The sequence below is a fragment of the Rhamphochromis sp. 'chilingali' genome (assembly GCF_963969265.1).
Source record: "Rhamphochromis sp. 'chilingali' genome assembly, chromosome: 20".
In the NCBI taxonomy this organism is placed as follows: Eukaryota; Metazoa; Chordata; class Actinopteri; order Cichliformes; family Cichlidae; genus Rhamphochromis; species Rhamphochromis sp. 'chilingali'.
This window is the reverse complement of record NC_137947.1, coordinates 9,104,473-9,130,775: the sequence shown is the minus strand read 5'-3', so window position 1 is coordinate 9,130,775 and position 26,303 is coordinate 9,104,473. Positions and strand designations below refer to the sequence as shown.

Here is a 26,303-nt window from a genome sequence, read left to right as displayed (position 1 = left end):
CGCTGACGCATCAGAATCAGTGAGATGTCGCCTTTCTCACCAGACAGCAGGGACACGGTCGGGGCTGAAAGCCGACAGCTCACTGATTCTGTTCCGTCGGCGGGTCTGTGCTTCATGTTTACGCCTTTTTTGCGCTGATTCTGAAGCTGCAGGTTTTATTTCTCTTCAAACAATATATTGACCGAACCAGCAGTAAAAGGAGATCCAAACTACGCTTCACATAAACATCGTCATGAATTTCCTCTTACTTTTGCTGTTTTGCTTTCACCAGGATAAAATCACACTTCATGCACAGCTTTCTCTCTCACTCTCTCTCTCTCTCTCTCTCTCTCTCTCTCACTCACACACACACACACACACACACACAGTATACTTCAAGACCAGTTTCCCGTCTAAAAATCTGTTTTCTGTGTTATTCGCTTGTTTGTTACGCATAAGACCTCCGTTCTTTACAGCGCTGTCAGCCGCTGTTTTTTCCATTTTAAATACTTCCGAAAAGAAAACCTAATTTCTGCCGTTCAATAGGCTACTAAAATAATTTAAACTTTTTAACATTATGCAAAATTGCAAAACGCTAAGGTGTGTCTCTAATAAAACCTCTGTAATTTGCTCTGCTTCAATTCAGCAGCATCAGGTAATGTTCATTTGTTGATTATTGGTTTTCTTTCGGTTTTGATCTACTGCTGAATATTTTTATAAAATAGTTTTTCTGTTTTAGCCTCAGCTATGTTGACACAAAGGCATCTGCTGTGATGCTTACACATTAGATAAAGTCTCGAAAGTGTCAGCTTTCTTTTTATAGTTATAAAAATATGCAAATGTACTGATCTATGATCTGAATTATACTATTGACTGACTGTCTGAGGCTAACAGTTACACAATCATACCAAAACTCCGTCCTGATAGTTTCCACTTTCTCTTTTGTATCACACATACTGAGACAATATTCGGGATAAATAACCATGAAAACTATTTATTTATTCCGTTTAGAGGTTTACACATCATTATAATCACAGAGCCCGCTTCACTTGAATTGTCCACTTGATGGCGCAGTAGAGCAAATGAATCATCACAACGCTTCGAACCATGAGTCGACCAATTGGGTGGAAAGCTTCAGCTCATCATGAGGCTTCATCTCACCATCACTAGACGTATGCCCCCAACTCCCCTTCAAAGTCTTTTTAACAGATAGTCGGAGGGTCCCCTTTGTACCAATTGTTATTTTACAGTTACAGCGAGTAACTATTTCTAAAAGTTAATTCAATTCAATTTTATTTATATAGCGCCAAATCACAACATAAGTCACCTCAAGGCGCTTCATAGATACAGAGAAAAACCCAACAATCATATGACCCCCTTGTGAGGGACCAAGCAGCCAAAGCAAAGAGGACACAAGCAAAAATATCTTCAAAAAGGGTTTTCTTTATTTTAACCCTCAAAAAGTCCAAAATTAACAAAATTCAAAACCATACTTAGCAGGCCCATAAAACAGGTCATATAACTCTACAAAAAGTAATTTCCAAAACTTAAACAACAAAGTGAGACACAACCTAACTCACAAACTGACCTAATTAAAAAGACACATGAGGGTAGCTTTTATAATGATTTGGCCAAACCATTTGAACACAATAGGGGGGAAAACAAAAACACACACTAATATTAACTAAGCACAGAATAACCTAACTAAGCCTAAAACACCCCTGCTCCTGGTAAGCCCATGGTTGGTCCTGCTGAGCAGGCATTTTGTCCCCAGAGTCCTCAGCCACACCTTTTGCCCAGACAGGAAACAGCCACCGCCCAAACCCAGGTAACTCAAAGAGAAACATAATTAATATAACAAAACATTTTAGAAAAACCACACAATGCTACTATGTGCGCGCCTCATAATACCAGTGTTAGGTTTAACCAAATGATTAATGAAGAAAACTGCAAAGCAAACTAATAAAGTGAAAAATGGACTAATTTACCCCTGTGTGGCTGATGCCATCACACCCCTATGAGCAAGCACTTTGGCGACAGTGGGAAGGAAAAACTCCCTTTTAACAGGAAGAAACCTCTGGCAGAACCAGGCTCAGGGAGGGGCGGCCATCTGCTGCGACCGGTTGGGGTGAGAGAAGGAAGACAGGATAAAAGACATGCTGTGGAAGAGAGACAGAGGTTAATAACAGATATGATTCAATGCAGAGAGGTCTGTTAACACATAGTGAGTGAGAAAGGTGACTGGAAAGGAAAAACTCAATGCATCATGGAAATCCCCCGGCAGCCTATGTCTATTGCAGCATAACTAAGGGAGGATTCAGGGTCACCTGGTCCAGCCCTAACTATATGCTTTAGCAAAAAGGAAAGTTTTAAGCCTAATCTTAAAAGTAGAGATAGTGTCTGTCTCCCGAATCCAAACTGGAAGCTGGTTCCACAGAAGAGGGGCCTGAAAACTGAAGGCTCTCCCTCCCATTCTACTTTTAAATACTCTAGGAACAACAAGTAGGCCTGCAGAGCAAGAGCGAAGTGCTCTAATAGGGTGATATGGTACTACAAGGTCATTAAGATAAGATGGGGCCTGATTATTTAAGACCTTGTATGTGAGGAGCAGGGTTTTGAATTCAATTCTGGATTTAACAGGAAGCCAATGAAGGGAAGCCAAAACAGGAGAAATATGCTCTCTCTTTCTAGTCCCTGTCAGGACTCTTGCTGCAGCATTTTGGATTAGCTGAAGGCTTTTCAGTGAGTTTTTTGGACATCCTGATAATAATGAATTACAGTAGTCCAGCCTGGAAGTAATAAATGCATGAACTAGTTTTTCAGCGTCACTCTGAGACAGGATATTTCTAATTTTAGAGATGTTGCGCAAATGGAAGAACGCAGTCTTACATATTTGTTTAATATGTGCATTGAAGGACGTGTCCTGGTCAAAAATGACTCCAAGGTTCCTCACAGCATTACTGGAGGCCAAGGTAATGCCATCCCGAGTAAGAATCTGGTTAGATACCATATTTATAGGCTTTTCAGGGCCGAGTACAATAACCTCAGTTTTATCTGAATTAAGAAGCAGAAAGTTAGCGGCCATCCAGGTCTTTATGTCTTTAAGACATTCCTGCAGTTTAACTAATTGGTGTGTGTTATCTGGCTTCATGGACAGATAGAGCTGGGTGTCATCTGCATAGCAGTGAAAATGCATAGCAGGTCAGTTAAAGCTGACCCTTTGTTGCATTTGTAGCTTCTCTTGTTTAAATGCTTGCATTAAGGACAGCTAGATTAAACTCCGCCTCTAGAGGGCAGGCTTGCCTTCATACAAATATCAAACCATATGACAAATATGCAAAGTTTTGATTAATACATTTCTCTGTATCTGGAGAAAATGGAGTAGACATTCCTTGCCTTTAAGTTTATTTTTTAAAGCACCTAATAAACAAAAATAAAAACAGAATAAAGTTTAAAAAAAAAATTAAAGCAAGTATTAACAATACAAATAAGATTCTGAACAACAAAGAAGTGCAAACAATGTCAGCTGGCATTGGTGTCAGAAGCCTTACCTAACCAACTGGCCTCAGTCAGTCCCACTTGGCCCCCACCCTACCCCCTTCTGTCACTATGCACCAGATGCCTGCTGGGCCACGTTCTCAGCCCTGTACACCAACCCAACCAACCAACGTCATCATCAAGTATGCCAATGACACCACCCTTTCTGATGGAGATGAGACAGCGCACAAGGCAGAGGTAGAGAACTTGTACCACTGATGCTCAGAAAATAACCTGATGCTTAACATCCTTAAAACAAAAGAACTCATAATGGACTTCAGGAGGCACAGACAGGTCCACTCCCCCCCTGGAGAATGGGTAGAATCTGTCTCCAGCTTCAGGTTTCTGGGCACCCACCTCTCCACCAATCTCACCTGGACCCACAACACCAACACCCTGGTAAAGAAGGGCGTTGGTTCTGCTGCTGGCCTTCCACTGTTCTTCAGTGGAGAGTGTGCTCTCCAATGCCTGGGTGTTTGGTACGCAGGGGCCCTACTGAGAACAGGAAGGGTCATTGAAACCGCTCCAAAAAATCACTGGCTGCCCTCTGCCACCCCTGGAGCCCATCACCAGATCCTCCTGTCTCAGAAAAACCAGGACCATCATAGGTGACCCCGTGCACCACGTACAGTTTGACCCACTGCCCTCTGGTCGACGCCTCAGGTCAGTCAGGTCCCACACCTCCAGACTCACTAACACTGAGTAACCCTAATCACTCAGGGCACTCACAGACACACGGACTCTATTCAGGCCAAGTCTTTTTCTTTGCACTACCTCCAAGCACTTTGCAACTTTTTCTCCAATGTGTGCCTTTCTATTGCTTGTATATATCCCTCTTGAATGTATATCTCCTGTATGCTACTTATTCTTGCTGTCTGCCAATTATATTTAATTCCAACATAGTTGGTGTGGAGCAAACACAATTTCGTTGTACATGTACAATGACAATAAAGGGCTATTCTATTTTATTCTATTGTAAAAGCTTGGGAAATGAACTATTCATCCAGCCTGACAACGCACATATTTCTATCTAGTGTTCAATATCCTTCATACTGTGATTGAAAGAGACCTATTTGTCTGTCTGTGTGTCTTTTTCCTCAACAAATTCATATTTTCAGCTTCATCATCTGACCAAAAATATACTAGAAAATGTTTCCAAACTGCTACAGTTTAAATACTCATATCCACCAGGTGGCGCTACATCCTAATTTGAATTCTGCTGTAGAGTCATTTATGGGCTTTCATAGCGTACTGGGATTTCTTTGTAAGTAAAAAAATTAAGCCGAACAAACCACACTTATGTCCATTTGTTGTTCTGGGGTTATATGGGTGACCCTATCTTGTTATGTATTAGATAGATAAACGAAAAGTGACGAAAAGTAAGCATGACGTCACTCTCGGTCTGGCCAGTCGCAGAGGCTTCTGGGTAGCTGCCGTGTCGGAGACATTTTGGATTTAAAGGGGCTGAGCTAGCCGTCAGTCCCAGCTCTCGGTAAGTGAAAAGCTGTATTTCCTCCGTGAAACGTTAGTGTTGTGTGAGCTTGTGTGTGCTTGTGTGCGGTTGTGTGCTTCGGGAGCATGGATTTTAGATGCTGCGTATAGAAATGAGCAGCTCTGCGCTTTGAAAAGGATGAACTTGCGACATTTAGCCGGGGAGTGGTGACGCTATCGCTGGCTAGCTGAGAGCTAGCTGGGCGCTGAGCGGAGCTCTACACAGATCGGGCAGTAAGAGCTTTCAAAACTAAAGAGTCTTCGATCATTAAAAAACCCACGGTAAACCCATCAAAATTCAAGTGTGACCCTAGAGATCATAACGAAATTGGTAGGTGAAAGAAGAAAATGTCATGGATGGCTAAAGCTATATGAAATTGTGTTATTCTAGAAAAGCGTCAGATGTCAGATTACCTGGTGTGTTTTGCGCTTTGAAGTGATGTCAAAATGTACACAGCTTTCTGTCCACATTAGCGGCAGTGCAGTGCTATTAACATGTAACTACCACGACTTTAGGATGGCGCCTCTGTTTTCAGCTGTTTCCCGTCATTATCTTCTCGGCTTGTTTGTGGGGAACTGCGATCTCGTCACAGGTGTCTGATTTTCCTGAATAATACTCCTCGGCATGGTACGATGCTGAAGTGAACATCTCTTCTTTTTTCCTAGCAATACGCAGGCATATTCATTTGTCAGACAGCCATTAGTGGGAAGCAGCCCTCCAGCTGCTGGTTTTGTGTAGTGATGGATGACTGAGGACAGTCAGTGGCACCTCCCTGCTGGTTGTTTCCAGGCCCTGCCACACCCTCTGGGTTGGCTGGCTCTCCTTTGTGTCTCTCACAGTGATACCGACACTGTGTTGGATTGCTGTTTTATTGTGCAGGAAATAAGGATTATTAATCCGGTGGTGTCAAACTTCACCAAGTGGACAGGAAAGGCGTCCCCTTGGGAGATGGCTTTGGTTTCTCCCACTGGCTTGGCTAGGAAGTTGCTGACTCCTCTCTGCCGTTTTCCCCCCATTTCCTCTCCCAGTATGCATCACACCCTTTCTCAAAAAGGGTAGGCTAGTAGGATTGTTTACAACTAAACACAGACAATTTTAAAGAAGACTAGATTATTATCTTAAGATGAGAGTTTTTAACCCTGCCTCACAGACAAAACAAAATGACTACGAAATTAAAGTTGGTAGCAGAGCGTCCACATTTATGCCAGTTGTTATTGCGTTAATCCACTGTTGTGATCTCAGTGGGGGGGGGAAGCACTACCTTCACAAGTGACGGTAGTGATGATAGATGGGTTAGAAGAAAAGAGACGGAGTGAGGATGGTGTTGGCCGAGAAGTAAAGTAATAATGTGAATCTTAAGGCATCCCGGGAGATGGAGACGAATGAAGGCTGTAGCTTCTGGATGAAGGTACGAGGCCCAGATTTCCACCGGTTAGAGGGGAGTGAGCCAGTCAATATGGAGTACGCCGACCTCTGTTTAAATTGTATTTCATTCAATACATTGTTCCCTGCTCTCATACTGGCCTCGTGGTGGGAAGTGCTGTAATTGCAGTTGTATGACCTTTGAGCCTTCTTCAAGAATGACTCATCTAACTTGTCTTCCCGGTCCAAGTTGGGTAACAAGAGCTAAATCGTGCCTATTCTGTTTATATTTTTCAGATTATTTTTAGGCTGCGTCTGTACATATGAGTGTAACTGGTGTGAGTCACAGTTTAAAGTCCACACATCACATCTGTTGAGATCCTGGAGTTTGTGAATTATGATTTTCTTTAATCATAGTATTCAAACCATCCAGTGCTCAACTGCACACCCCTGCTGCACGAGTCAGCCTATGAACATCGCTCGGGCGAGGCGACTGTGTGAGTGACGTATCATGGCAGTGTAAATATTTTCTGACGTGCTGAAGGTAAACGGTATATGAGGCATTTCATTCTTAGTGCCATGATGAGTATTATATGTAAATAAGCTCAGTATTGATATAAGAGCTCCTAGGATGCCAGACCATTTTGAGCCTGTGTCACTGAGGCTGTTCTGTTGTGCCTCATTAGGTCTCTTCCTTTGTGTGTGATGAGTATAGAGGAGAGGAGCAGGCTCTAGATCGGGATGACTCCCTCCCCCATCTGACCTGCTCCTCTGCACTCCTCTGTTTTTGTCCCTCTGTGGGCGGGCCCATCTCCCGACGTGCACCCAAGCTGATGCTGGTTGTTCTGACGAAGCACTGGGGAAGGTCACATCATCCCGCAGGCAGCTCCTCGTCCTCATCCTCACCAAAATTAGCATTCGTCACTCTCATTACTGTCCAGCTTCATTTCCATTCGCTTCATTTTCACACTGAACGTTTATTGTGTTATTTTGTGTTTGTTTGTTTTAAAAAAACAAAACAAAGGATCTCTCTTTGGATTAGGAGGGCAGGTTTATGATGCCGTTTGCTGGTGTGTAGCGCTTTTCCTCAAGGAGGAGGACATTATTTCACCAGCTTTTCCCTGTGCCAAACTGTGAGGTTCTGCTCTGCTTCTGAAACCCAGGTTTGTTTTCTGGTACAAGCTGTAGCAGCAGAAAATATGATGAATGGCTTTTAGCCTTTAGCAGCTATTTGTCGCTTTGTTTAATGACTTTGTCATGCATCGCTCTATTATTCCTCTATATATTCCACCTCAGTTTTTGTAAAGCTACATTTCCTTAAAAACTCCATCTGCTTTACCATGGAGCGAGATGAACGTCTGTTAAAGCAATGCGTGTCGTGTGCTTATTGAAATGGCAGGTCATGTAGCTGTGGGCTGGCAGTTTTGTTCAAAATGCTTTCCTGGTATGCATTTTCTAGCAACCTGACTTAAGCTGGAGAACCTTCGGTCATACTTGACCCTCATTATTCTTGAACCCAATGATGAGGTCACTTGTATTGAAGCCTGCATCGAGTGAATGTATACTGCTGCGCACAGTAACGTGTGCATCACGAGGGCACGTAAAAGCACCGTTGGCCTTTTTGTTGGTATAAGAGGTCATAAACTAGATGTGTTGTCTTTCATTTATTTTGCTAGCATACTGCATTTTTGTGTTTCCATTTGATGATATCAGCTATTTCCCTCCCACATGATCTCATAAAACAAAGTAAATGTTAAAGATTAATCCAAGGGCAGAGAACAACAGGACTGCTGGACTTCTCATATACCTCTTTAAACACTTGGGGAAATATTAACTCGAGCCGTCTGAGGAAAGAAACTCCCTAATTGGAGTGCTTTATTAAAAGTAAAGATGCTGGCTCACATGAAAGCACTTCTCTTGTAGACCCGGCTTTCATCCATACAGGTGTTAAACAGCTGAGTCGGAGGAGCTCTACAGGGTAATAAGCTGTTTGATCTGCGAGCAGTGTTGATCTTTCAAAGAAAACATTTCATATCGTGCTCGCAGGAGTGAGGCGTCTCACAGCCAGACTTTCAAACGACTGCAGGCACAGATGAAAAATATAAAGCTGTCTGACACGCCTTCATGCAAAGTAAGGGTCTCTGCAATATTTGCTTTGGCTTTAATGAAGCCTCAGTCCTTTGGCATCTCTGTTGATCGTGCAAATAGAAGTTCTAGTTGATTTGTTTTTGGCATTTGAGTTTCATGGAACTGAGTGAGGGTTTTTCTTTTGTTTTTGTTTTCTTTTGAGTCTTTTCTGTTCGCTTTCATGTTTGCTTTCGCCTTCTAAAACCCTTATCTTCTAACGGCTTATTATTAGATTTTATAATGCATATTATATAATGTATTATATAATTATATAATGTATATTGTGAAAGCAGTTCTAAGCCAGCACCAAATACAACACTACAGAGTTAATATTTCTGTAGGATTGCTTTTGTACTTTTAATTAGAGTTCAGTCAGTTTGGGATAGAAAAGGGGGCTTCTCTTAAGAGGTTGGCTGTCTCTTTGAATTTTCCATTGTACTGCTCCCCGATTAGAATAAGTATAGAGGGGGTGGTTATATATGAAGTCAAGTGTGCTCCCCTCGTGGTACCATAGCTAATAAGCTCAGCATTGCTAAATACCATTGTTGAAGTGTTTTAACAGCTTAAACAAATGGCTTCATGCTTTACCTGGGCTGTGCAGAGAGTTCAGTCATTTCTCTCCCTAGAGATAAATTTGTCACAAAACAGAAAATTTTGCTTTTTTTTTTTTTTTTTTTTTTTTGTATGTTTTGAATTCGCAAATTAATTTAATCTGTCGGATTCATGAGGATAGCAAAGGTTTTAATTAGAGAAAAATGGGTGGTGGGGAGAATTAAGACCGTTCTGTGTCCCCCCCCATAACATATAAAATAGTTTTAGGTCACCCATCTCTTATCGGCCCCTGCTGCTGTCCTGCCCAGCCGGAGACCCCAGCAGTTGCTTATTTTGTTGTACAGCAGCTGACCCCTGGCTGGCTGTTCGGCGTGGTACATATTAGTATAATGAATAACACCCTCATGACAGAGCCCAGCTGCGGTTACATGATGTGACATGCACAGGAGGGACATGATTGCCCAAAACTAGCTGTAAACCAGCTGGGTTTGTTTACCATGTTTGATTTAAAGCTGAGTCAAAGTCCTCTGAGAATATGCAAGCAGATAAAGTCATCTTTACAGGAGGTTTAAGGACATAAGAAAGCAGCAGTTAGTCCACCAAGAGAAATTAATCAGCAACTATCTTGATAACTCATTAATGGTTGTGCCTGAATTAAGCCAAATACGCCCCCGCCATCATGCTTCCTGTTGTCACAATACAAAATAAAGAGCTCTTCACTGCAGTTCTTTGGGCCTGTTTTTAGTCTGTTTATTTTCTCTGCTGCTTTAAAAGACAATTGGAAGTGGTAAAGAAGGGAGTGGCTCACTAATGGTGTATTTTTATTTATTTATTTTTTACTGCGGATGGGTCTCAGCTGGTGTTTTTGTTACTGCAAGCTCCCGTTTTTCCTTAACTATTTCTCCTCAGTGCTGTTAAAACGCAGAATGCAGTAGTTCCAACACTGGCTGCACCCCAGCTGGAAGGGCAGGGCTGCGTTTTGCACTGACATTTGCATGATGTAGCCAGTAGTGATGTGGCTCATTGAGTCATAAGTTATCTTTATGTTATTTAGGTAAAGTGTTCCATGGACTCGCCCGAGGGCTGACATTTCTAAAAACGACCATCACATTACTAACTCGCAGAGGTGTTTTTAAAATCTGTCGAGTTGGCCAGCTGCTGTGCTGCTGAAGCTTTTGCTACATCATTCTCTCCTTCAGTCGCCAGTGAATCATGCACCAAGCATGGCTGGCCTCTGTTTGGGTGCTGGCACCAGAGAGAAACCATACTGCAGAAGCTGTGTGCCCTGTGTTACACAGCGAGCTGCAGCCCTGCTCCCAGCCTGAGCTTATTATAGGTGCCAAGTCCCAGCAGTCGCTCCATCAGCATGATGTGTCCCATGGCTCTCAGCTAGGCAATATAATATATATATATGTTATGTTTTATGTAGCCACCCTTCTTTCTTTCTGTTTGTGCTCAATTTGTGTGCTTATACAACTGCTGACGTACTTCTCTTATGAAATTTGAATCTCTAATCTGAGCTGTAGCAATAAACATGCATTCATTTCCCCTTTTATTGCCATCACCTTGCTGCAGGATGAGGTTGTGATCTTATTAGCAGAGTAGCATCTGTCAGAATTAGGAACATACATAATCAGAGAATGCCTTAAGTGCTAATTGTGTAAATGATCATTAAAAACTAAAGATGCATTTGGTTAAAGAGAGGAACTGTACTGAGACGTGTTTTGACATTTGCAGTGAGCTGAGCCAAATCAGCTGTGCTCTTAGGTTCTGTTCTGTGTTAAGCAAGCACAGCTGTATGTTTGACACATCATTATGAAATTGTTACAGCTGCTGCTGGAATTTTCCTACAGTGTCTCAGGCTTTTCCTCCAATCTTTTACAGGTTTCCCTGAGCTAAAAAGATGTCCACCATGGTGTACCCACGGGAAGAGAAGCTGGAGAAGCTTTCTCAGGAGGAGATCATCTCGAACACAAAGCTCGTGATCCAGGGTCTCGAGGCCCTGAAGAACGAGCATAACTCCATCCTTCACAGCCTCCTGGAGACCATCAAGTGCCTAAAGAAGGATGAAGAGGCCAACCTGGTGCACGAGAAGTCCAATCTTCTCCGCAAGTCAGTGGAGATGATTGAATTGGGCTTGGGAGAAGCACAGGTATGACTGAGAAGTTACAAGGATTTACAGAATTGTATGTTTGAACCTAAAGAGGAGATTCAGTTTAACCACGCTGATGATATGAGTGAAAGAAAAATTTGTGTGTTGTCAGACAAACAGAAGGGTTTCTAAAGTGGTAGATTTGTTTTATTATCTTCTTTGGTTGTTCCTGCTTCCTCACAGCTTCCTCATTCTATACTGAGCCTGTGCTGTGATCATGATTCACTGAAATTCAGACCCAGTTTATACTCTGCCGCCCTGTCACCGTAACATTTTGTCCTTGATAAATATCGCTGCTCTTCAATGTTGTCTCTGTCCCAGGTGATGATGGCCCTGTCCAACCACTTGAACGCGGTGGAGTCGGAAAAGCAGAAGCTGCGCGCACAGGTGAGGAGGCTTTGCCAGGAGAACCAGTGGTTGCGGGATGAGCTGGCCAACACCCAGCAGAAGCTGCAGAAGAGTGAACAGAGCGTGGCCCAGCTGGAAGAGGAGAAGAAGCACCTGGAGTTCATGAACCAGCTCAAAAAATACGATGAAGATGTCTCACCCACTGTAAGTAATGATTATACAAAGATTATAGGCCTTAATGTGGGATTAGATTGGTACATTGAAGAGAACTGATTTTTGTGTGTATATGGTCTGTATTGCAAGAGGCATGTAGGAAATATATTCGTCCTTATTTATGTTCTTAACTGGAACATTTTCAGCTAAATAGATTCAAGTTGGATTTAGCATAAGAAGGGAAATGGAAAAAGACTTTAGTTTTTCTTGTAGTTGCTGATATAACTCTGAAGGACACGAGACTGTCAGCATAATTGGCCGCAAGGAAAAAAAACTCACTGTTTTCGTTAAAACAAGAAAACTTTGCATTCCTTCCTGGAATGAGCCATTCTGGTGTGGTCCTCATTGATCTGGTGTCAAGGATAAATCTCTCTATTTTCTTACCATATTGTTAGTCACAGATAGTGGATGCAGGCTATTACAGCCTCTAACTGCTTAGCTCAGCAGGGGCCCATCCAGCCAGAGCCGGAAAGTTCTTGTCTTCCATTTTCCACATTAAAGAAATCTTTTAGTGAAGACGGATGAGTGCAGTTTATCCTTAAGATCTCATTTATCCTTTCAAGGGGAAATAATTCTTGAATAGTCTGTTTAATGTTCCCATCCTAATTGTTTATGATGATGATTATTACCATTTTTGTATTTGTTAAAATAATTTGTTTTGTTCATCTTTGAAATTTACTCCTTGTGATGTATTATTAAGGATGATGGTAAATGAAATCTTCACTTTTCTAAATAACAGGCTCGCCTCATCTCTCCCTGTTAGACGTTAACACACATTTCACATGTCTGATAAAGGCAACTCTTGAATTATACCTGTTGTTCGTTAGAGAGTCTGACTGGCAGGTTTTTCATCCTCTCAGCAGGAGGAGAAAGACAGAGAAACACCAAAGGACTCCCTGGATGACCTCTTCCCCAATGATGAGGAGGAGCACGGCCAAGGAAGTAAGAACAAACGGCAACAACGACTCATCTGATTATCTGAATAAGAGAGAGCTGTCTTTCTTGGTTTGCTGTCGGGATAATATTGAATAAATTGTGTCATGCATGATCTCGGTGTAAAATAACCTGGCTACCTTATTCCAGGACAGTGGTGTGTGTTACAGTTTTCTACTCACTAGAGCCAATCTGACCTTTTGATTTTGCACGTTTCCTTTGTCCCCCACAGTGCAGCACCAACATAACAGTGCAGCCGTGGTCGCAGCCCAGCAGGGAGGCTATGAGATCCCAGCACGTCTGAGAACCTTGCACAACCTGGTCATCCAGTATGCCTCTCAGGGCAGGTACGAGGTGGCCGTGCCCTTGTGCAAGCAAGCTTTGGAGGACCTGGAGAAGACCTCGGGGCATGATCACCCTGATGTGGCCACCATGCTCAATATCTTGGCTTTGGTGTATAGGTTAGAAAACATACTGTGTTTGGCTTTTCGGTGCCGTGTATCCTGTTTTATTTGAGCTACACATGGTGTTCTCTGTTTCTCCTTTGCACAGGGATCAGAATAAATACAAAGAGGCAGCCCATCTGCTCAACGACGCTCTATCCATCCGTGAGAAAACCCTGGGCAAGGACCATCCTGCTGTAAGACTTCACGGTTGCCATGGCTACCATATCTTCATATGGACTCATCCATGTTTAGACAGATCAGATTAGTTATCTTTTGTTTGTTCATAACTCCCAAAGACTCAATAGGAAGGCAATATTCTTTTTTACTGTCCTACTCAATCAGCCTGTATAGATTTTTCTGACTATTAAAGTATGGATTTCTGACCATGTGCCTGCAGGCTTGAAGAGATCAGTCATCAGTGTTCAGTGTCTGCCTGTACATCTGGCATTAACCATTGAATCCTTGCAGTTTTAATACAGCAACCAAAAGGGAAACGTTAAAAGACACAGTTTCCTTTTTGTGCACAGATGTGTAAGACTACTAACACCGAAGCACTAAAACTCCCCACAAAGGAAGCCTGTAAAGCTCAGCTGCACTGTGGCCTTTGCAGTTTGTCACAAGGCACTTACTATCTAGGTTTTTCTGAGAACACTGAACAGCATACATTTTCGGACTATGATAATTCCTTGAAAACAGTGAATTTTGAAATCTAACCTGCCAGTACAGTCATTCTGGTTTTTATTTTTTCCAGGTTGCTGCCACCCTGAATAACTTGGCCGTGCTGTATGGAAAGAGAGGGAAGTACAAGGAGGCCGAGCCTCTGTGTAAGAGAGCTCTAGAGATCAGAGAAAAGGTAGGCCATATCCCTGGATTGCACCAGCAGGGCACTGCTATCGAGGTCTCATCTCAAGGCTAAACCAGTGAACAATTAGCCCATTGTTATAAAGTAATTAACAGTGGTAACATTTCCAAAATGTCAGTCAAAGCTAGTGTAATACCAGCTACTATAAATAGGAAAAAGAGCAAATGATTTTCTTAAATTGTCTGTGAAGTTTCCACTGGGGGCCATTCCTTTGCCAGCAGGGAATTAGGGTTTAATTGAGAGCGCAGCTGAAAATGGATAGCAGGCGTTGGGGGAGCGAGGAAGGAGATGGATAGGAGACATGACAAAACTACCGAGCTCAGCATGGTACAAAGAGTCTCTCTTTGCCCGAAAGCTCTATTCTGTAGCCTCGCTATTGATCGGCCAGCCTTTTATTAGATCTCCTGAGTGCCTGCAGCAGGCTGACGTGCTGCCTGGTGAAAGCAGCAACAGGATTTGGAGCTATAGAAAGGAGAGATGCACTGAGGCAGAAAGACAACCTGAACATATACTTTTCTGATATCCATCAGGTCCTGGGGAAGGACCACCCAGATGTGGCCAAACAGCTGAACAACCTGGCCCTGCTGTGTCAGAATCAGGGCAAATATGAGGAGGTGGAATATTACTACTGTCGTGCCCTGGAGATCTACGAGTCCAGGCTGGGCCCAGATGATCCAAATGTGGCCAAAACCAAGAACAACCTGGTGAGCGAGAAGTTGACAGGAAATCCACTCGCATGGTCCTTTTTCTCGTCTTTCTTTCAAACCTTTCACTTCTAATGCTGTACTTGTTGATAAGAACTGCAGTCTCTGTTGAGCTGTGAGTGTAACGAGGTAAACGCAGGCAGAGTTTTCTTTGGTTGCCAACAGACTCGATCATTTGTTCTGTCAGCCTTGGTCTCTGCGGAGGTGTTGAGCTTGTATATTGGTGCCAGCCTGCAAAGATTCCACTTGAAATGTCTTTTAAACTCAACTGTTTTGTTTTTTTTTCCCCTCCCTTTTTCTTTCAAAAGGGCACGACTTACTTCAACACAAGATTTTTATAAAAGTTAGCAATCAATTTACTCTTGCAGCATAAGATTTGTCACCTCAAAAGGTGTTTAAAGAACTGTTTCGTGTCACTTAGCATTGCTTAAAGAGCACAAGGTTAGTAGTCTTTTATCTGCTGTTCTGCTGCATCTTCAAGGCTTTCCTTTTCACTTATGTCCGCACTGCCTCACTGATGATGGAGAGAATTTATGTACAGCGAGGGAGGCAAAATCTGATCCAGTAAGCCCGTTTGGTTCAACACTAAAATCCCCTTTTACCTCTTTGTTCTTCAGGCATCCTGCTTTCTCAAACAGGGGAAATACAAGGAGGCTGAGATTCTCTACAAAGAGATCCTGACTCGTGCTCATGAGAAAGAATTTGGATCTGTTGATGGTAAGGTCATATAATGGCTACTGGAGCGTGCATGTATAGCAGTAAATGTTTAATTATATTAGTACAAATGAGAATTTTTATTCTTACCAGTGAATGACTATAAAATGATCTCAGGAGAACTGCAGCTCAGTAATTCAGCATCATTTTGTTGTTGTTTTTCACTTTTCTTATCCATCCACTGTTTGTGCCACACCAGCGAGCAGTGATGGACAGGTGGTTAAAAAGTGGACTTGTGTCTAAGCACGGTACCAAGCTTCACCATTCAGAGGACTCGATCTTTCTGAAGAAATAAAGAGTTTGCTTTGAAAGATGAACTCTTGCAATTTTCTTCTCTTTTGGTTTAAAGTAAGCTTTTTTGTTGGCTTTCCTCCATGGATTAGACTGACTGCTTTGAAAAAGGAATAAAAGTCACTTGGCACAAAGCAGCGCTCTGACGCCTTTTGACAAAAACATCCAACTTTTTCAGAGAGGTTTATTCTTTGTGTGTCACTTACCTTGATAATATTGTAAGATTTTTTTTCTTCTTCTTTTCTTTTCTTTTTTTAATACTAAAGTGCTTTGAAGGTTAAGGTGACGCAACTTGAAGCAGCAACAGTTAACCATAAATATTCTTTCTTCTTAAGGTGGCAGCACTTTATGCAATAATCATGTTTTATCTTCTTTGTCTTTATTACCTCAACAGTAGTATCATCTTCCTCTCTACACCATTAAAAACAATTTTAATGGTGCTTTTGTACTGTCTGTAATTTGTTTGGGGACGAATCTGCAGTAAATTTATTAAAGCTGTTACACTCGTACTCTATTACTAAACCACCAGCACATCAAGCAGGTGCAGATGTTTGCCTAAACCAGTAATGATCTTTTAAATGAGTTGCAAGTTTGCAAACAAAATGTCATAAATAAATTCCCTTCTTTACACCACCTGACCTGGAAACCCGAATCAGCCCAATATTTGATGTGCTCGCACATGCACAGAGGTATAAGTAACTGTCCCAGGGTGTCAGCAAGATGGGTGCTAGACTTTCCTCAGAGTCATGACCTCACTTCCTGTTAAGTCTTATTTCTGTTGGCTTAAATAGTTAAAATAATGCTTGACTTTTTTAATGCTTGGTCAGATCTACTGTGCCATCAGTCTAAAATCTTAGATGGATTCTGGTGAATACTTGGAAAATTATGAAGCCTCAGAAATGTTATAAAATCCATTATGGTAGTAACTGGAATAACCCGTTGAACCCACATTCATTTTCGACCCACTGGTGGCGGTACAGCACTTGAATACTTAATAATTCCTTTACCCCTTCGCAGCTCTGCCTCCTTCTGAAATGGCTCAGTCACATGTTTCCAGATTCACTCTTTAACCAAAGCGACACACGTTCACTCTTCCACCACATGTAGCTGATTTCACTTTTCCAGGCATGAGGCTAATTATTTAAAATCCCAACGCATACACCATCTCTCCTGTCTGTCTGCAGCTGACAACAAGCCCATCTGGATGCACGCCGAGGAAAGGGAGGAGAGCAAGGTGAGCGGCTCTCTGTAACCGTCCTCGCGTGAATTTGAGCAAAAGCTAAACAAACAAAACTTGTTTCAAACAGCTTTTCTAACACAAGGCTGAGAAATGAGGAAAGCATGCCACTTCGTTATAATAGAAATGGAATCCTTGAACTAATCCCCGGAAGTTAAATGATAGTTAAACATAAACACAGGAACACAATATTGCTCATTCATTTGAACCACACCCCTTCACGTTTTTCTTCCTCTTCTCTCTTATTTACTTCCAGGGCAGGCACAGAGACAATACTCCATACGGAGAGTACGGAGGCTGGTACAAGGCCTGCAAAGTCAATAGGTGAGGCGGAGACTGATAAGAGTGTTTTATACAACATGGTCACGTGACAAAGGCAGAAATTAATTATTTAATTTGCTTTGTATGTCACTAACTTGTATCGGAAGCTTTTTTTTTTTTGTAAAAATATTATTATTTTTAGACTTGTGTAACTTATGTAACTTACTTTATTTGCTTTGTTCAGATTCAAATAACGAAACTTGTCTGTGCATCCAGCCCTACAGTAAACACCACCTTGAGGAACCTGGGGGCTCTGTACCGCCGCCAGGGCAAGCTAGAAGCTGCTGAGACCCTGGAAGAGTGCGCTGCGAGGTCTCGCAAGCAGGTCAGCATAGTTTTCTACGTGAAAATAGTAATATGTTCCCCATGTTAGCACAGTGAATCTCATGATATTTCTTTCCCTTTCCCTACATTGCTATGGATCCAGAGCAACACAGTAAGTTGATTTGTCTCTAACTAGAGCCTCCACTTCTCTCCCCTAACATCACTCCCATCTCACAGTCATTTAAAACGTGTCCCAGTGCTTTGAAAGCATTAATAGGGGAAAGGAAACATGAAATCACGTTTAATTCCTCCATTTAACTTTGCACTCCTGCCAATATTGACATGCTGACGGCTACATCAGTGCTACTTCTGACTGTTTTTGTTTTGTTTTTTGTTTATTTTTTCTTGCATCTGTGTGTTGCACCCATCAGGGCATCGACCCAATCCACCAGACACGTGTGGTGGAGATCCTGAAAGATACAGAGGGCGACAGGCGGAAGAGCAGGGACAGTCTCGCCAGCGTTAAGTATGAGAGCGGCTCTGAGACCGGCGAGGAAGTGAGTATGGGCGTGGAGTGGAACGGGGTGAGTACAAATCCACTATGGTTGAGTCAACGTGTCCGCTGGCCTCTCTGGAAAAACGAGGCTGTGTTGGTAATATCACAGCGAGGGTGTACTGGTACAGGATGCTCAGAATAAAGGACAAAGACGTGTTATGTGTTTAAAAGGAGAGCCGAGAGGGTTCCTTTCTGTTAGGTTAGTGCAGTGAGGACAGCGACTCCGCTGGCTCAGAGCCCGTCAGGAAGCCCTCAATGAGTCCAGACTTTACCAAATCACCTGGATGACCTTGTAATTATGCGAGTCATCACATTGAAGCACACTTTATTTTGATTTAGTGGATTATCCACTCAAAAGCCTGTTCTCGATTTGGGCTCCACCCAGTGAGCTATACCTGTACCAGTCCACCATCTCCCTGTGAATATACCACCATGAGATTTAGCTGCAAGTTCAAAGTGTAACGCTGATTGAGTGTCTTGGCATGCTGCACCCTCTTTATTTTGACAGCATCAAAACTCAGTTTTGGACTCCATGTTAACCTTTTTAATAAAGGCAATTTTTCTGGCGATGCTTTTGCACAAGTGAAGCAGTAACTATGAGGCACAGGTTTAGACTGTGGCACCCTGGCAACACAGTAAACATTCATATGCTCAGAGATATAGCCTGTCTAAATCTCTAATAGGATGTGTCATGTTTCTGCCATTAAGCACAACTGACAAGGTTCCTGATATCGTCGGTGCTCGTGCCTCTGCTTGTCCCTCTGCTCAGTAATCAGAGTGGATGATATGTAAGAGTTCATCCTGCTGCCTTATTGTAATGTTCACTCTGGCTGTTAGCTGCACTTTTGGCCTTTTACAGTGAGAAAATAGGCTATAAAACATGGCGCTCTATGCAGTCAAATTGGCACCGCTGTTGCTGGGGCGCAGTTCACCCCCAAATAATGAGACTTGCATAAGGCATGAGAGCGTTGGCAGGGATGCCTCATCTGAGCCTGTGCCTCACCCCTCACTTAAGTGCAGCCACGCCCTCCGCTGCGCCAACCCAGTCCAAACATGCATGCAGCAATGTCAGCCCGCTGGGCCTCCCCTCCCCTTAACAACACACACTAACGCACGTCATGTGTTCAGTGTGTTTTCACTTAGTTGAGAAGTGTCTTTTCTTTAACCTGATGTCTGCTGCTCTGCACATGTTCATAAGCGTAACACGGCTACTCCACACTGCTTCACAGCGCACTGCAGCAAATGTTAACGGCATGTGTGTCTGCATCTGAGCGTGCACCTGTCTGTCTTTGAAACATGGCCTGGCATCCAGAGGTGTGTGTGTGTGTCTGTGTGTGTCTGTGTGTGTGCCTGCATTCCATTAGCCAGCGTGTAGCTATAGCAGCAGGAGTTAAACTGACTCAGTTCAAACAGAAAAGGTATTCATGACATTCTCATGCTTTTTCTGACTATTTTCTAGTCATGTTAACTTCTGCTTTTTGACTAAGCAAGTTTTGTTTTTATTTATAACAAATTCCATCCATCCATTCGTTTTACACAGCTTAAAATGGTTATTGTCTTTCAAAGATTAGTGTAGGAAAGAGTCTACTTGTGTCTTGCCGCGTGGTGATGTGGTTCAGAGCTGTCACTCACCTTTGCTTAAAGTCTCATCTCCTCTTTCTTCTGCACTCAGTCTGCTGTGTCATTAACGTTGTGGAAGTTGTTTACATGCTTCAGATGTCTCAAAAAGCACTTCCTGTTTTGCTATTAAAGTGGCGCTTGTCTAGGAAATAACCATGAGACGACAGCTTGTCAGCGCGTTTGTGCTTGTGTACAGGTTAATTACTGACGTGTATGTGTGGCTCTTGTTTAAAAAAAAAAAAAAAATGCATGATTCCACTTCCTGTGTGTCTGTAAGTGGTCTGCTTTAATATGCTGCCTTTTTAGCTGCATGTTTTCCAGATTTCACCTTCTGACTTTTTTTTTTTCTCATCCCCCTTCCCCCCCTTGTGTTTGTCAATAACGTGCCTCCATGTCGATTCCTCTTGCCATGACAACCAATCAGCCTGTCAGTCAAATTTGCTCTTCTCATTCAGTGGATTGTACTCTCCCCCTCTCCACACAATAAGCTTGGGTGGGTTGGTATTTAGGTACTCGATGAGTAGAATAGATTAGTTTGTTAGTCAGGTGAGGACGTAGGTGGAGGATCGTGTGTTAGATGCAGCTTCTGTGAAATGTATACTACTTAGGTTTATTCATGTCCCACCATCAGTGTGATAGTTATCGAAGTATTCCCATTTCAGTGCTGCTGCTTGCAGATGTCTCACGTCTGCAGTGCACAGTCACCGGCTGGGCACTGTGTGCCAAGTTCAGCCTTTCTGGTACCCCAAGAGGAAAGAGAAACAGCTGAGTCACGGTGACTGCAGCCAGCACCTACTGCTTCACTTACCTGCTAGTGTAGCATCTAAGACAGATGTAATCTTTCAGAGAGAATCGGAGACTGATGCTCCCGTATCATTTACCGTTTACTAAATTAGGGTTTAGAAAAAGAATAATCAGCCTCCAATCTGCAGGAAGTTACTGAATCTAGTGCAAGTCATGGGTAATTTATCAAAGCGTAGATGTCTAGAGTAGGAAGCCCAACCCAGAGCTCTTAATCTTACGATGTGTGCCTTCTTTTTTTCTTTTTCTTTTTGTCTGTTTCTCTCTTTTATCAGGCCTAAGCCATCAAGACTATTCCTCCATCCTTCTCTCCTTCCCCAACACAATAGCAAAAGGATGTGTGTTGTCATTCCCTCTGGCCTTCTCTGTCCAACAGCTCCTCTGCCATTCCTGATGCTCCCCCCTCTCCTGCGGCAGAGACTCAGAAAGCCCCCCTCCTGGTTGTCACCTCTCTCCCCTGTTCAACTGACAGCTGCTGGGACGTTTGGTCTTCTCACCTCTGCTCTGTTTTCTCCTCCTTACTTTCTCTCTCCCTGTCCTTCCCTCTCACTAACCTGCGTCACCCCTTCCCCATGTCGGAACTTCAACTCTTTCTGTCACAAAAAAGACAAAAAAAAGAAAAAAGAAAGTCATTGTGTGTAATCTTTCCACGTGAGGAAGTAACTCGCACATTTTTCCTCTATTCAGACCCGTGTGTCTTTACCACAGGGGCACAGCAGATTTATTTATTGGCTCATAAGAGGAGCAGCCATTTATTGAAACAAGGCAGAATAGCTCCAGACATCACTCCAGCACATAACCAGATAAAGCGCTACAGATAATGAACTTCCACGGTTACTCTGCATTGTTCTCACTCCAAATTTGTTTGCCTTGAGCACTACAAATGACAGCTAACATCAAAGCTAGCATCCAACCCGGTGCCTGTATTTAGCCATAATTGTATCTTTTTGGGTTTTTTGCCAGTGTGTATTTGCCAGTTTGAACTAACGCCTGCGATCAAATGCTTAACAAGTTTTAAAATGAATGGTACTGTATAGTTTGACACGTTGACAGTCAGCGGGAAGAGTAAAGGGAGTGTTGCCAATTTTGTTTTGGGGTTGTTTTTTTTGTGTGTTTATAGATATATTTGCTATTAATTTGTTTTGGTTTATTTTGTATGAAATTGTTTACATTTTCTAAATACTTTATTATTATGTGGCTCAATATAAAGGCAGTAGTATGTCAACATTGCGTTGCCCGCTGTGACGGGACCGGAACAGGATGGAGGCCAAAACGTGACGGCAGATTAGCCAGATCACAGCAAGCTGTTGTGTCGCCATGGTAATTTCTTTTCAGCTTCTGCTTACTCGCTTCAGTGTGACTGTTTCAAGCTTTAGCAAAGGCTCTACAGTCACGTGCATTTACAAAGGGAATTAGCAACATTGGCTGACACTGTGAAGCCCACACAATAGCAGAGACCTACTAGCACAAACACTGGCCACTTGAGTGATCTCTATATAGTTTAATAAATGGGCATAAATGCCCACAATTGCCTTGATCTGTTGGTGTAGCAGTAGAGGATAGCATCGTAAATCAACAGAAACCTGGATCCTACAGTAGTTGTAGTGTGTATTCATGTGTATGTTTGGTGGTACAGTCGCAGCGCCCGCTCTGGATGCTGTATTTTGAACACAGTTTGATGGACTTTTTCTCACACAGTTGTTTGCAAGTAAACAGTCGGTGAATCATGTTTTTAGACACCAGGAGTACAGTGCGAGTGTTTCCTCAAGATCAACATTATTTCAGATGTTTAACTAACTGAATGTAAATGATTTAACATCTTGGAAGTGTAATAGTAGGCTGTATTAATAGTTGACAAGTGCATTCACTATATGGCTTTTCATCATGCTACTCGCCTTGATTCTTCATTCCTTCCCATGCGAACACCTATACTTCTAATGCAACTATGAACAAAATAAATAAATAAATAATAAAAGACTGTCCATCACATAATTATGGCAATATTGTTGTGTTAGTGGAATGCTTATTTATTGAACTGTCTGTTCTCGACATATGTAGTGTGACTTTCAGTTTCCTAAAGAACATAAATGGAAAAGTCTATAACGCACTTAGTAAGTAGGATTGCATTATAATTACCATTCTGCATTGTGAAGGTTATTGCATCGACACTTGTTGGTATTCTCAAATAAAGTTTTTCCATTTGTGAATTCTGTCTTTTCTCTGCTTCTGATGCAAACAGACACACACACTCCTGCTTTGAGGTTTTAATGTCAGCTGCTGAGCCAAACAAGCAACAGAAATCGCATCTGTACACACAGCTCCCTCTGCTGGTACTCCTGTAGTAGTGCAGTGTGACAGCCACTTTATAGAAAAAGTTCCGTTTTATTTATATTGCACCAAATCACAACAGCAGTCGCCTCAAGGAGAAAAGGACACACTGGGAAAGCAAGACAAGTACATGTTGTATTTGCTGATTAGAAATTAAAACAGACACTTTACAAATTGGTTGCTATTACACTTAGACACACACGCACAGGAGAATCTAACAAATGAATGAATGGATGGATTATTGCAATTAACTTTAAGGTCATTTTAAAATTTGTCTGAATAGAACAGCCGGATTTTTATTAGTATGCTACTGACAAAATAAAACTGTCATATTTAAGTAAATCTTACAAATAAAGCTATTCGTTTAAGGCAAATACGACAAATTAAACTGGTTACGCTGGTTTCTATTGGGCTTATGTAGAAGTGTGTCACAGTTTGTGTATGAAGATCATCAGATGTTTGCTGTGTTACCAAGTCCCAGGAACCTAAAACTGCATATCTACTCCACTCGTGTAACCATGGTTACATATCTTCTTAAAATCAATCTCTGCTTTCTTTCTGCTGAAAATGAACTTCAGATTATTCAATTTATCAGACTGCAAGGTTGCCGATTTCCTTCCAACATGAAGTTTCATGTTTGTTTTCCTTATGAATCAAACCAGCAACGATACGACAGATCTCTGTGTGGGAGTGAAGTAATAAGTGCACAGTGAGAATATGAGGTGTCAAGAAAAGCAGCAAAAGCTAATTGTCTCAATGAAGATGTGCCATGTGTTAATAATGACTGTATATATATATATGGCACTCAGCACAACCTTTGGATCAAGCTATAAAGACTTGCATGTAAATGGAAGTTGACTGATTCTGGGTAGATGTTTCCAGCTCCGTGACACCTAATTTAATTGTGTGAGGCACCACGAACACGTCGTTTGGCTGGGAGCAGCCGATTAGAACGCGTCGTGATGTGCTACACGACTCAAGCGAAACACAAACATGCATCTTGATAATTGATGATTACTGGCTAATGATAAGAACAGGCATATTTGCAGCGGGGAGTGTGGATGAGCTAACGAGCATCTGTGTGTGTCTGCAGGATGGCAGTGGAACCCTCTATCGCAGTGGCTCTCTGGGGAAGCTCAGGGATGTTTTGCGTCGCAGCAGCGAGATGCTGGTGAAGAAACTGCAGGGCAACGTACCCCCTGAACCTCGCAGCACCAAGTAATAACTCAAGCAATCCTCTCTTGTGATGGATGTTTTACTTTATAAATGATTCCAAAGAAATGTACTGCTTCTACAAGTTCTCAGAGGGCTTTTCTAGTCTTAATGACACCACAGAGCCTTTTACATGATAAGCCACATTAAACCTTTCAACATATGTTCTTAGTGCAATTTCTCTCCACTGAATTTAATTAGCAGGTCACACTTTATTGGACATTTACTCCCCAAACGTGGTCAGGCCTGGTTTTGTGTGTGTGCTCTCCTCTCAAAGAAACAAATGCCTAATCTTTGTTTTCTTTGTCCATCAGTATGAAGCGAGCCTCTTCCTTGAACTATCTGAACAAATCCAGCGATGAAACGTTCCAGGTGATGATCAGTTTTTGTAAAGATTTGCATTTTGTTGTTGTATTTATTTATTTTTGAATGCTCCACTTGAACCTGTGTTGTTTCCTTGCCAGAATCGAGGGGGCAGTAATTTCAGGGAGAGCCGTGGGCTCAGCTCCAGCACTGTGGATCTCTACTCTGGAAACTGAGCAGCAGGCGGTTCTGTTCACCCATCCAAAGACACTACTCCCCCTCCTCTTCCTCCCTTTGGCCTTCGGCAACAGAACCGTCGGACAGTGTCGAGTCCAGCACGCATTTTGTCCACACGCCTGACCCAAAGATCCTCTTAGATTCCCACTCATCAGGATGAATACCTACGTAACCAGTCTGATATTTTTCCCGTTGCCACATTTCTGCATTTCCCTCGTCGTAGTCCTAATGTCTTGTTGCCTTGGAGCCTTGGTGCCTCCTAATTGTGGCCAAGAAAACCTGCCGTACCTCATCTCTGCCCTTAATTCATAATCACTGACTCTGCACTTTGAGTTCGCCTCTCGCCATAAATGCCACCTTTTGACAGTAATAACCGATTTTTAGTTAAGATTACGTTTTTCTTACATGTAAATAAAAGATACTTTGTAGACTGTAGATTTATTTTTGCCTTCGACGGTAGATAAAGATGAAAAGGTTTTGGGTTTGAAATGACGACATGTAACGTTTTCCTTTTAATGATTTGCCCGTTGAGATTTATTGCGATGTTAGGGGTGTAGCTTCAAACTTTGGGAAACAGGGTGAAGATGTTTATTCTACTGACGTGACTGTAACTGAAATTATAGCTGCTGCTTTAACCACTACAGCTGATCTCGTGCGTTGCAGAGAAAGACACAGGTGTAATCGTGTAAACCATGGAAAGCACTCCTTAAAAAAACAACAACAACTTGTGTATGTACATATATGTGTGTGAAAAAGTAAACCAATCAGGACTGAACTGTTCATCCTGAACAGTGGTGCCATGCAGGACTTGACTGCTGTATGTTAGTCCACTCTGCAGGTTTGAGTTGCCAACTCTGAGCACATCTTTCTGTAATGCTGTGATTGGGGATGTGTGATTTGAGTGTGTTGTTTGATTGTGTTTTTCGTGTCGCTACTCAAAAACAACTGGAATGGTTTTTTTTTTTCTAATTCCCTTATTTTGCCTTTGTTTTCATTTCATTCTATGTAATAAATATAAAGGATAGAATATGATCAAGTGCTCAAATTTCAACAAGTAGAAAGCGCTTTTCATTTAAGGGGACAGTTGCACACGCGTCTGTTTTGATCTGATACTTAAAACGACCCCAGTTGGTGTCTGATCTTGATAAAAGAAATAAAACCATTTTCTACTCAGAATTGAATTCGCTTGAATATCTTCGTCTTATCCACTTACGCTCTTCCACCAAGCGAGATCTTACAACATCAGACTCCAGTGTGAGTGTGGGAACTCGGGGAACATAGATGTCTTACTAAGATGCGAGACTTCTGAGTTTTCCTCCTCCCACCTGGTACAAATCAGCGTGGAGGGGGTTTGTCTGCTCGCTGCTAATCTCTCAGGATGTCAGAGCTTTAATGTGGAGCTTTATATGAACCCATACTCGTGGTTTTGGGTTCTGCTGAGAGCTGCCGGATTCCCTTTTTTCCTGTTTCTAAGAGGTAAGTGACTAGCAGCAGAGTTAATTATTGCATGGGAGCTGACACCATGCCCTCAGACACTTCAAATAAGAGTGGGACTACTGCCTCTCTTTCCTCCCTCAGGAATTCATTTTGTGAATGAACTTGTTTTCTATATCTGCCCCCTTGAAAAGGTTTTACTAACCCTCTATTAATCCTCTAAAGTGTTTCTGTCAGCCACAGTCATCCGTGGGCCAAGTGGACCAGCAACGTGGCTC

General features: G+C 42.4%; 1 protein-coding gene across 7 annotated transcripts; it reads left to right on the top strand.

Moving 5' to 3' along the window:
• The first annotated feature begins 4,900 nt into the window (after positions 1–4,900).
• On the top strand, positions 4,901–25,741 carry klc1b (kinesin light chain 1b). Of its 7 annotated transcripts, none has more exons than XM_080868686.1 (16): positions 4,901–5,008; positions 10,934–11,201; positions 11,523–11,753; positions 12,626–12,704; positions 12,928–13,156; positions 13,248–13,335; positions 13,893–13,994; positions 14,534–14,707; positions 15,325–15,424; positions 16,897–16,946; positions 17,206–17,273; positions 17,487–17,595; positions 17,966–18,118; positions 23,933–24,057; positions 24,366–24,423; positions 24,516–25,741. In XM_080868686.1, the coding sequence occupies exons 2-16, from the start codon at positions 10,953–10,955 to the stop codon at positions 24,588–24,590; spliced, it is 1,890 nt and encodes a 629-aa protein (XP_080724812.1). In that variant the 5' UTR covers positions 4,901–5,008; positions 10,934–10,952; the 3' UTR covers positions 24,591–25,741. The 7 variants fall into 7 exon arrangements, with proteins under 7 accessions (XP_080724812.1, XP_080724813.1, XP_080724809.1 ...); XM_080868687.1 differs by having other exon boundaries at positions 12,623–12,704; positions 17,966–18,091; XM_080868683.1 differs by having other exon boundaries at positions 12,623–12,704; positions 24,516–25,740.
• The last annotated feature ends 562 nt before the right edge of the window (positions 25,742–26,303 follow it).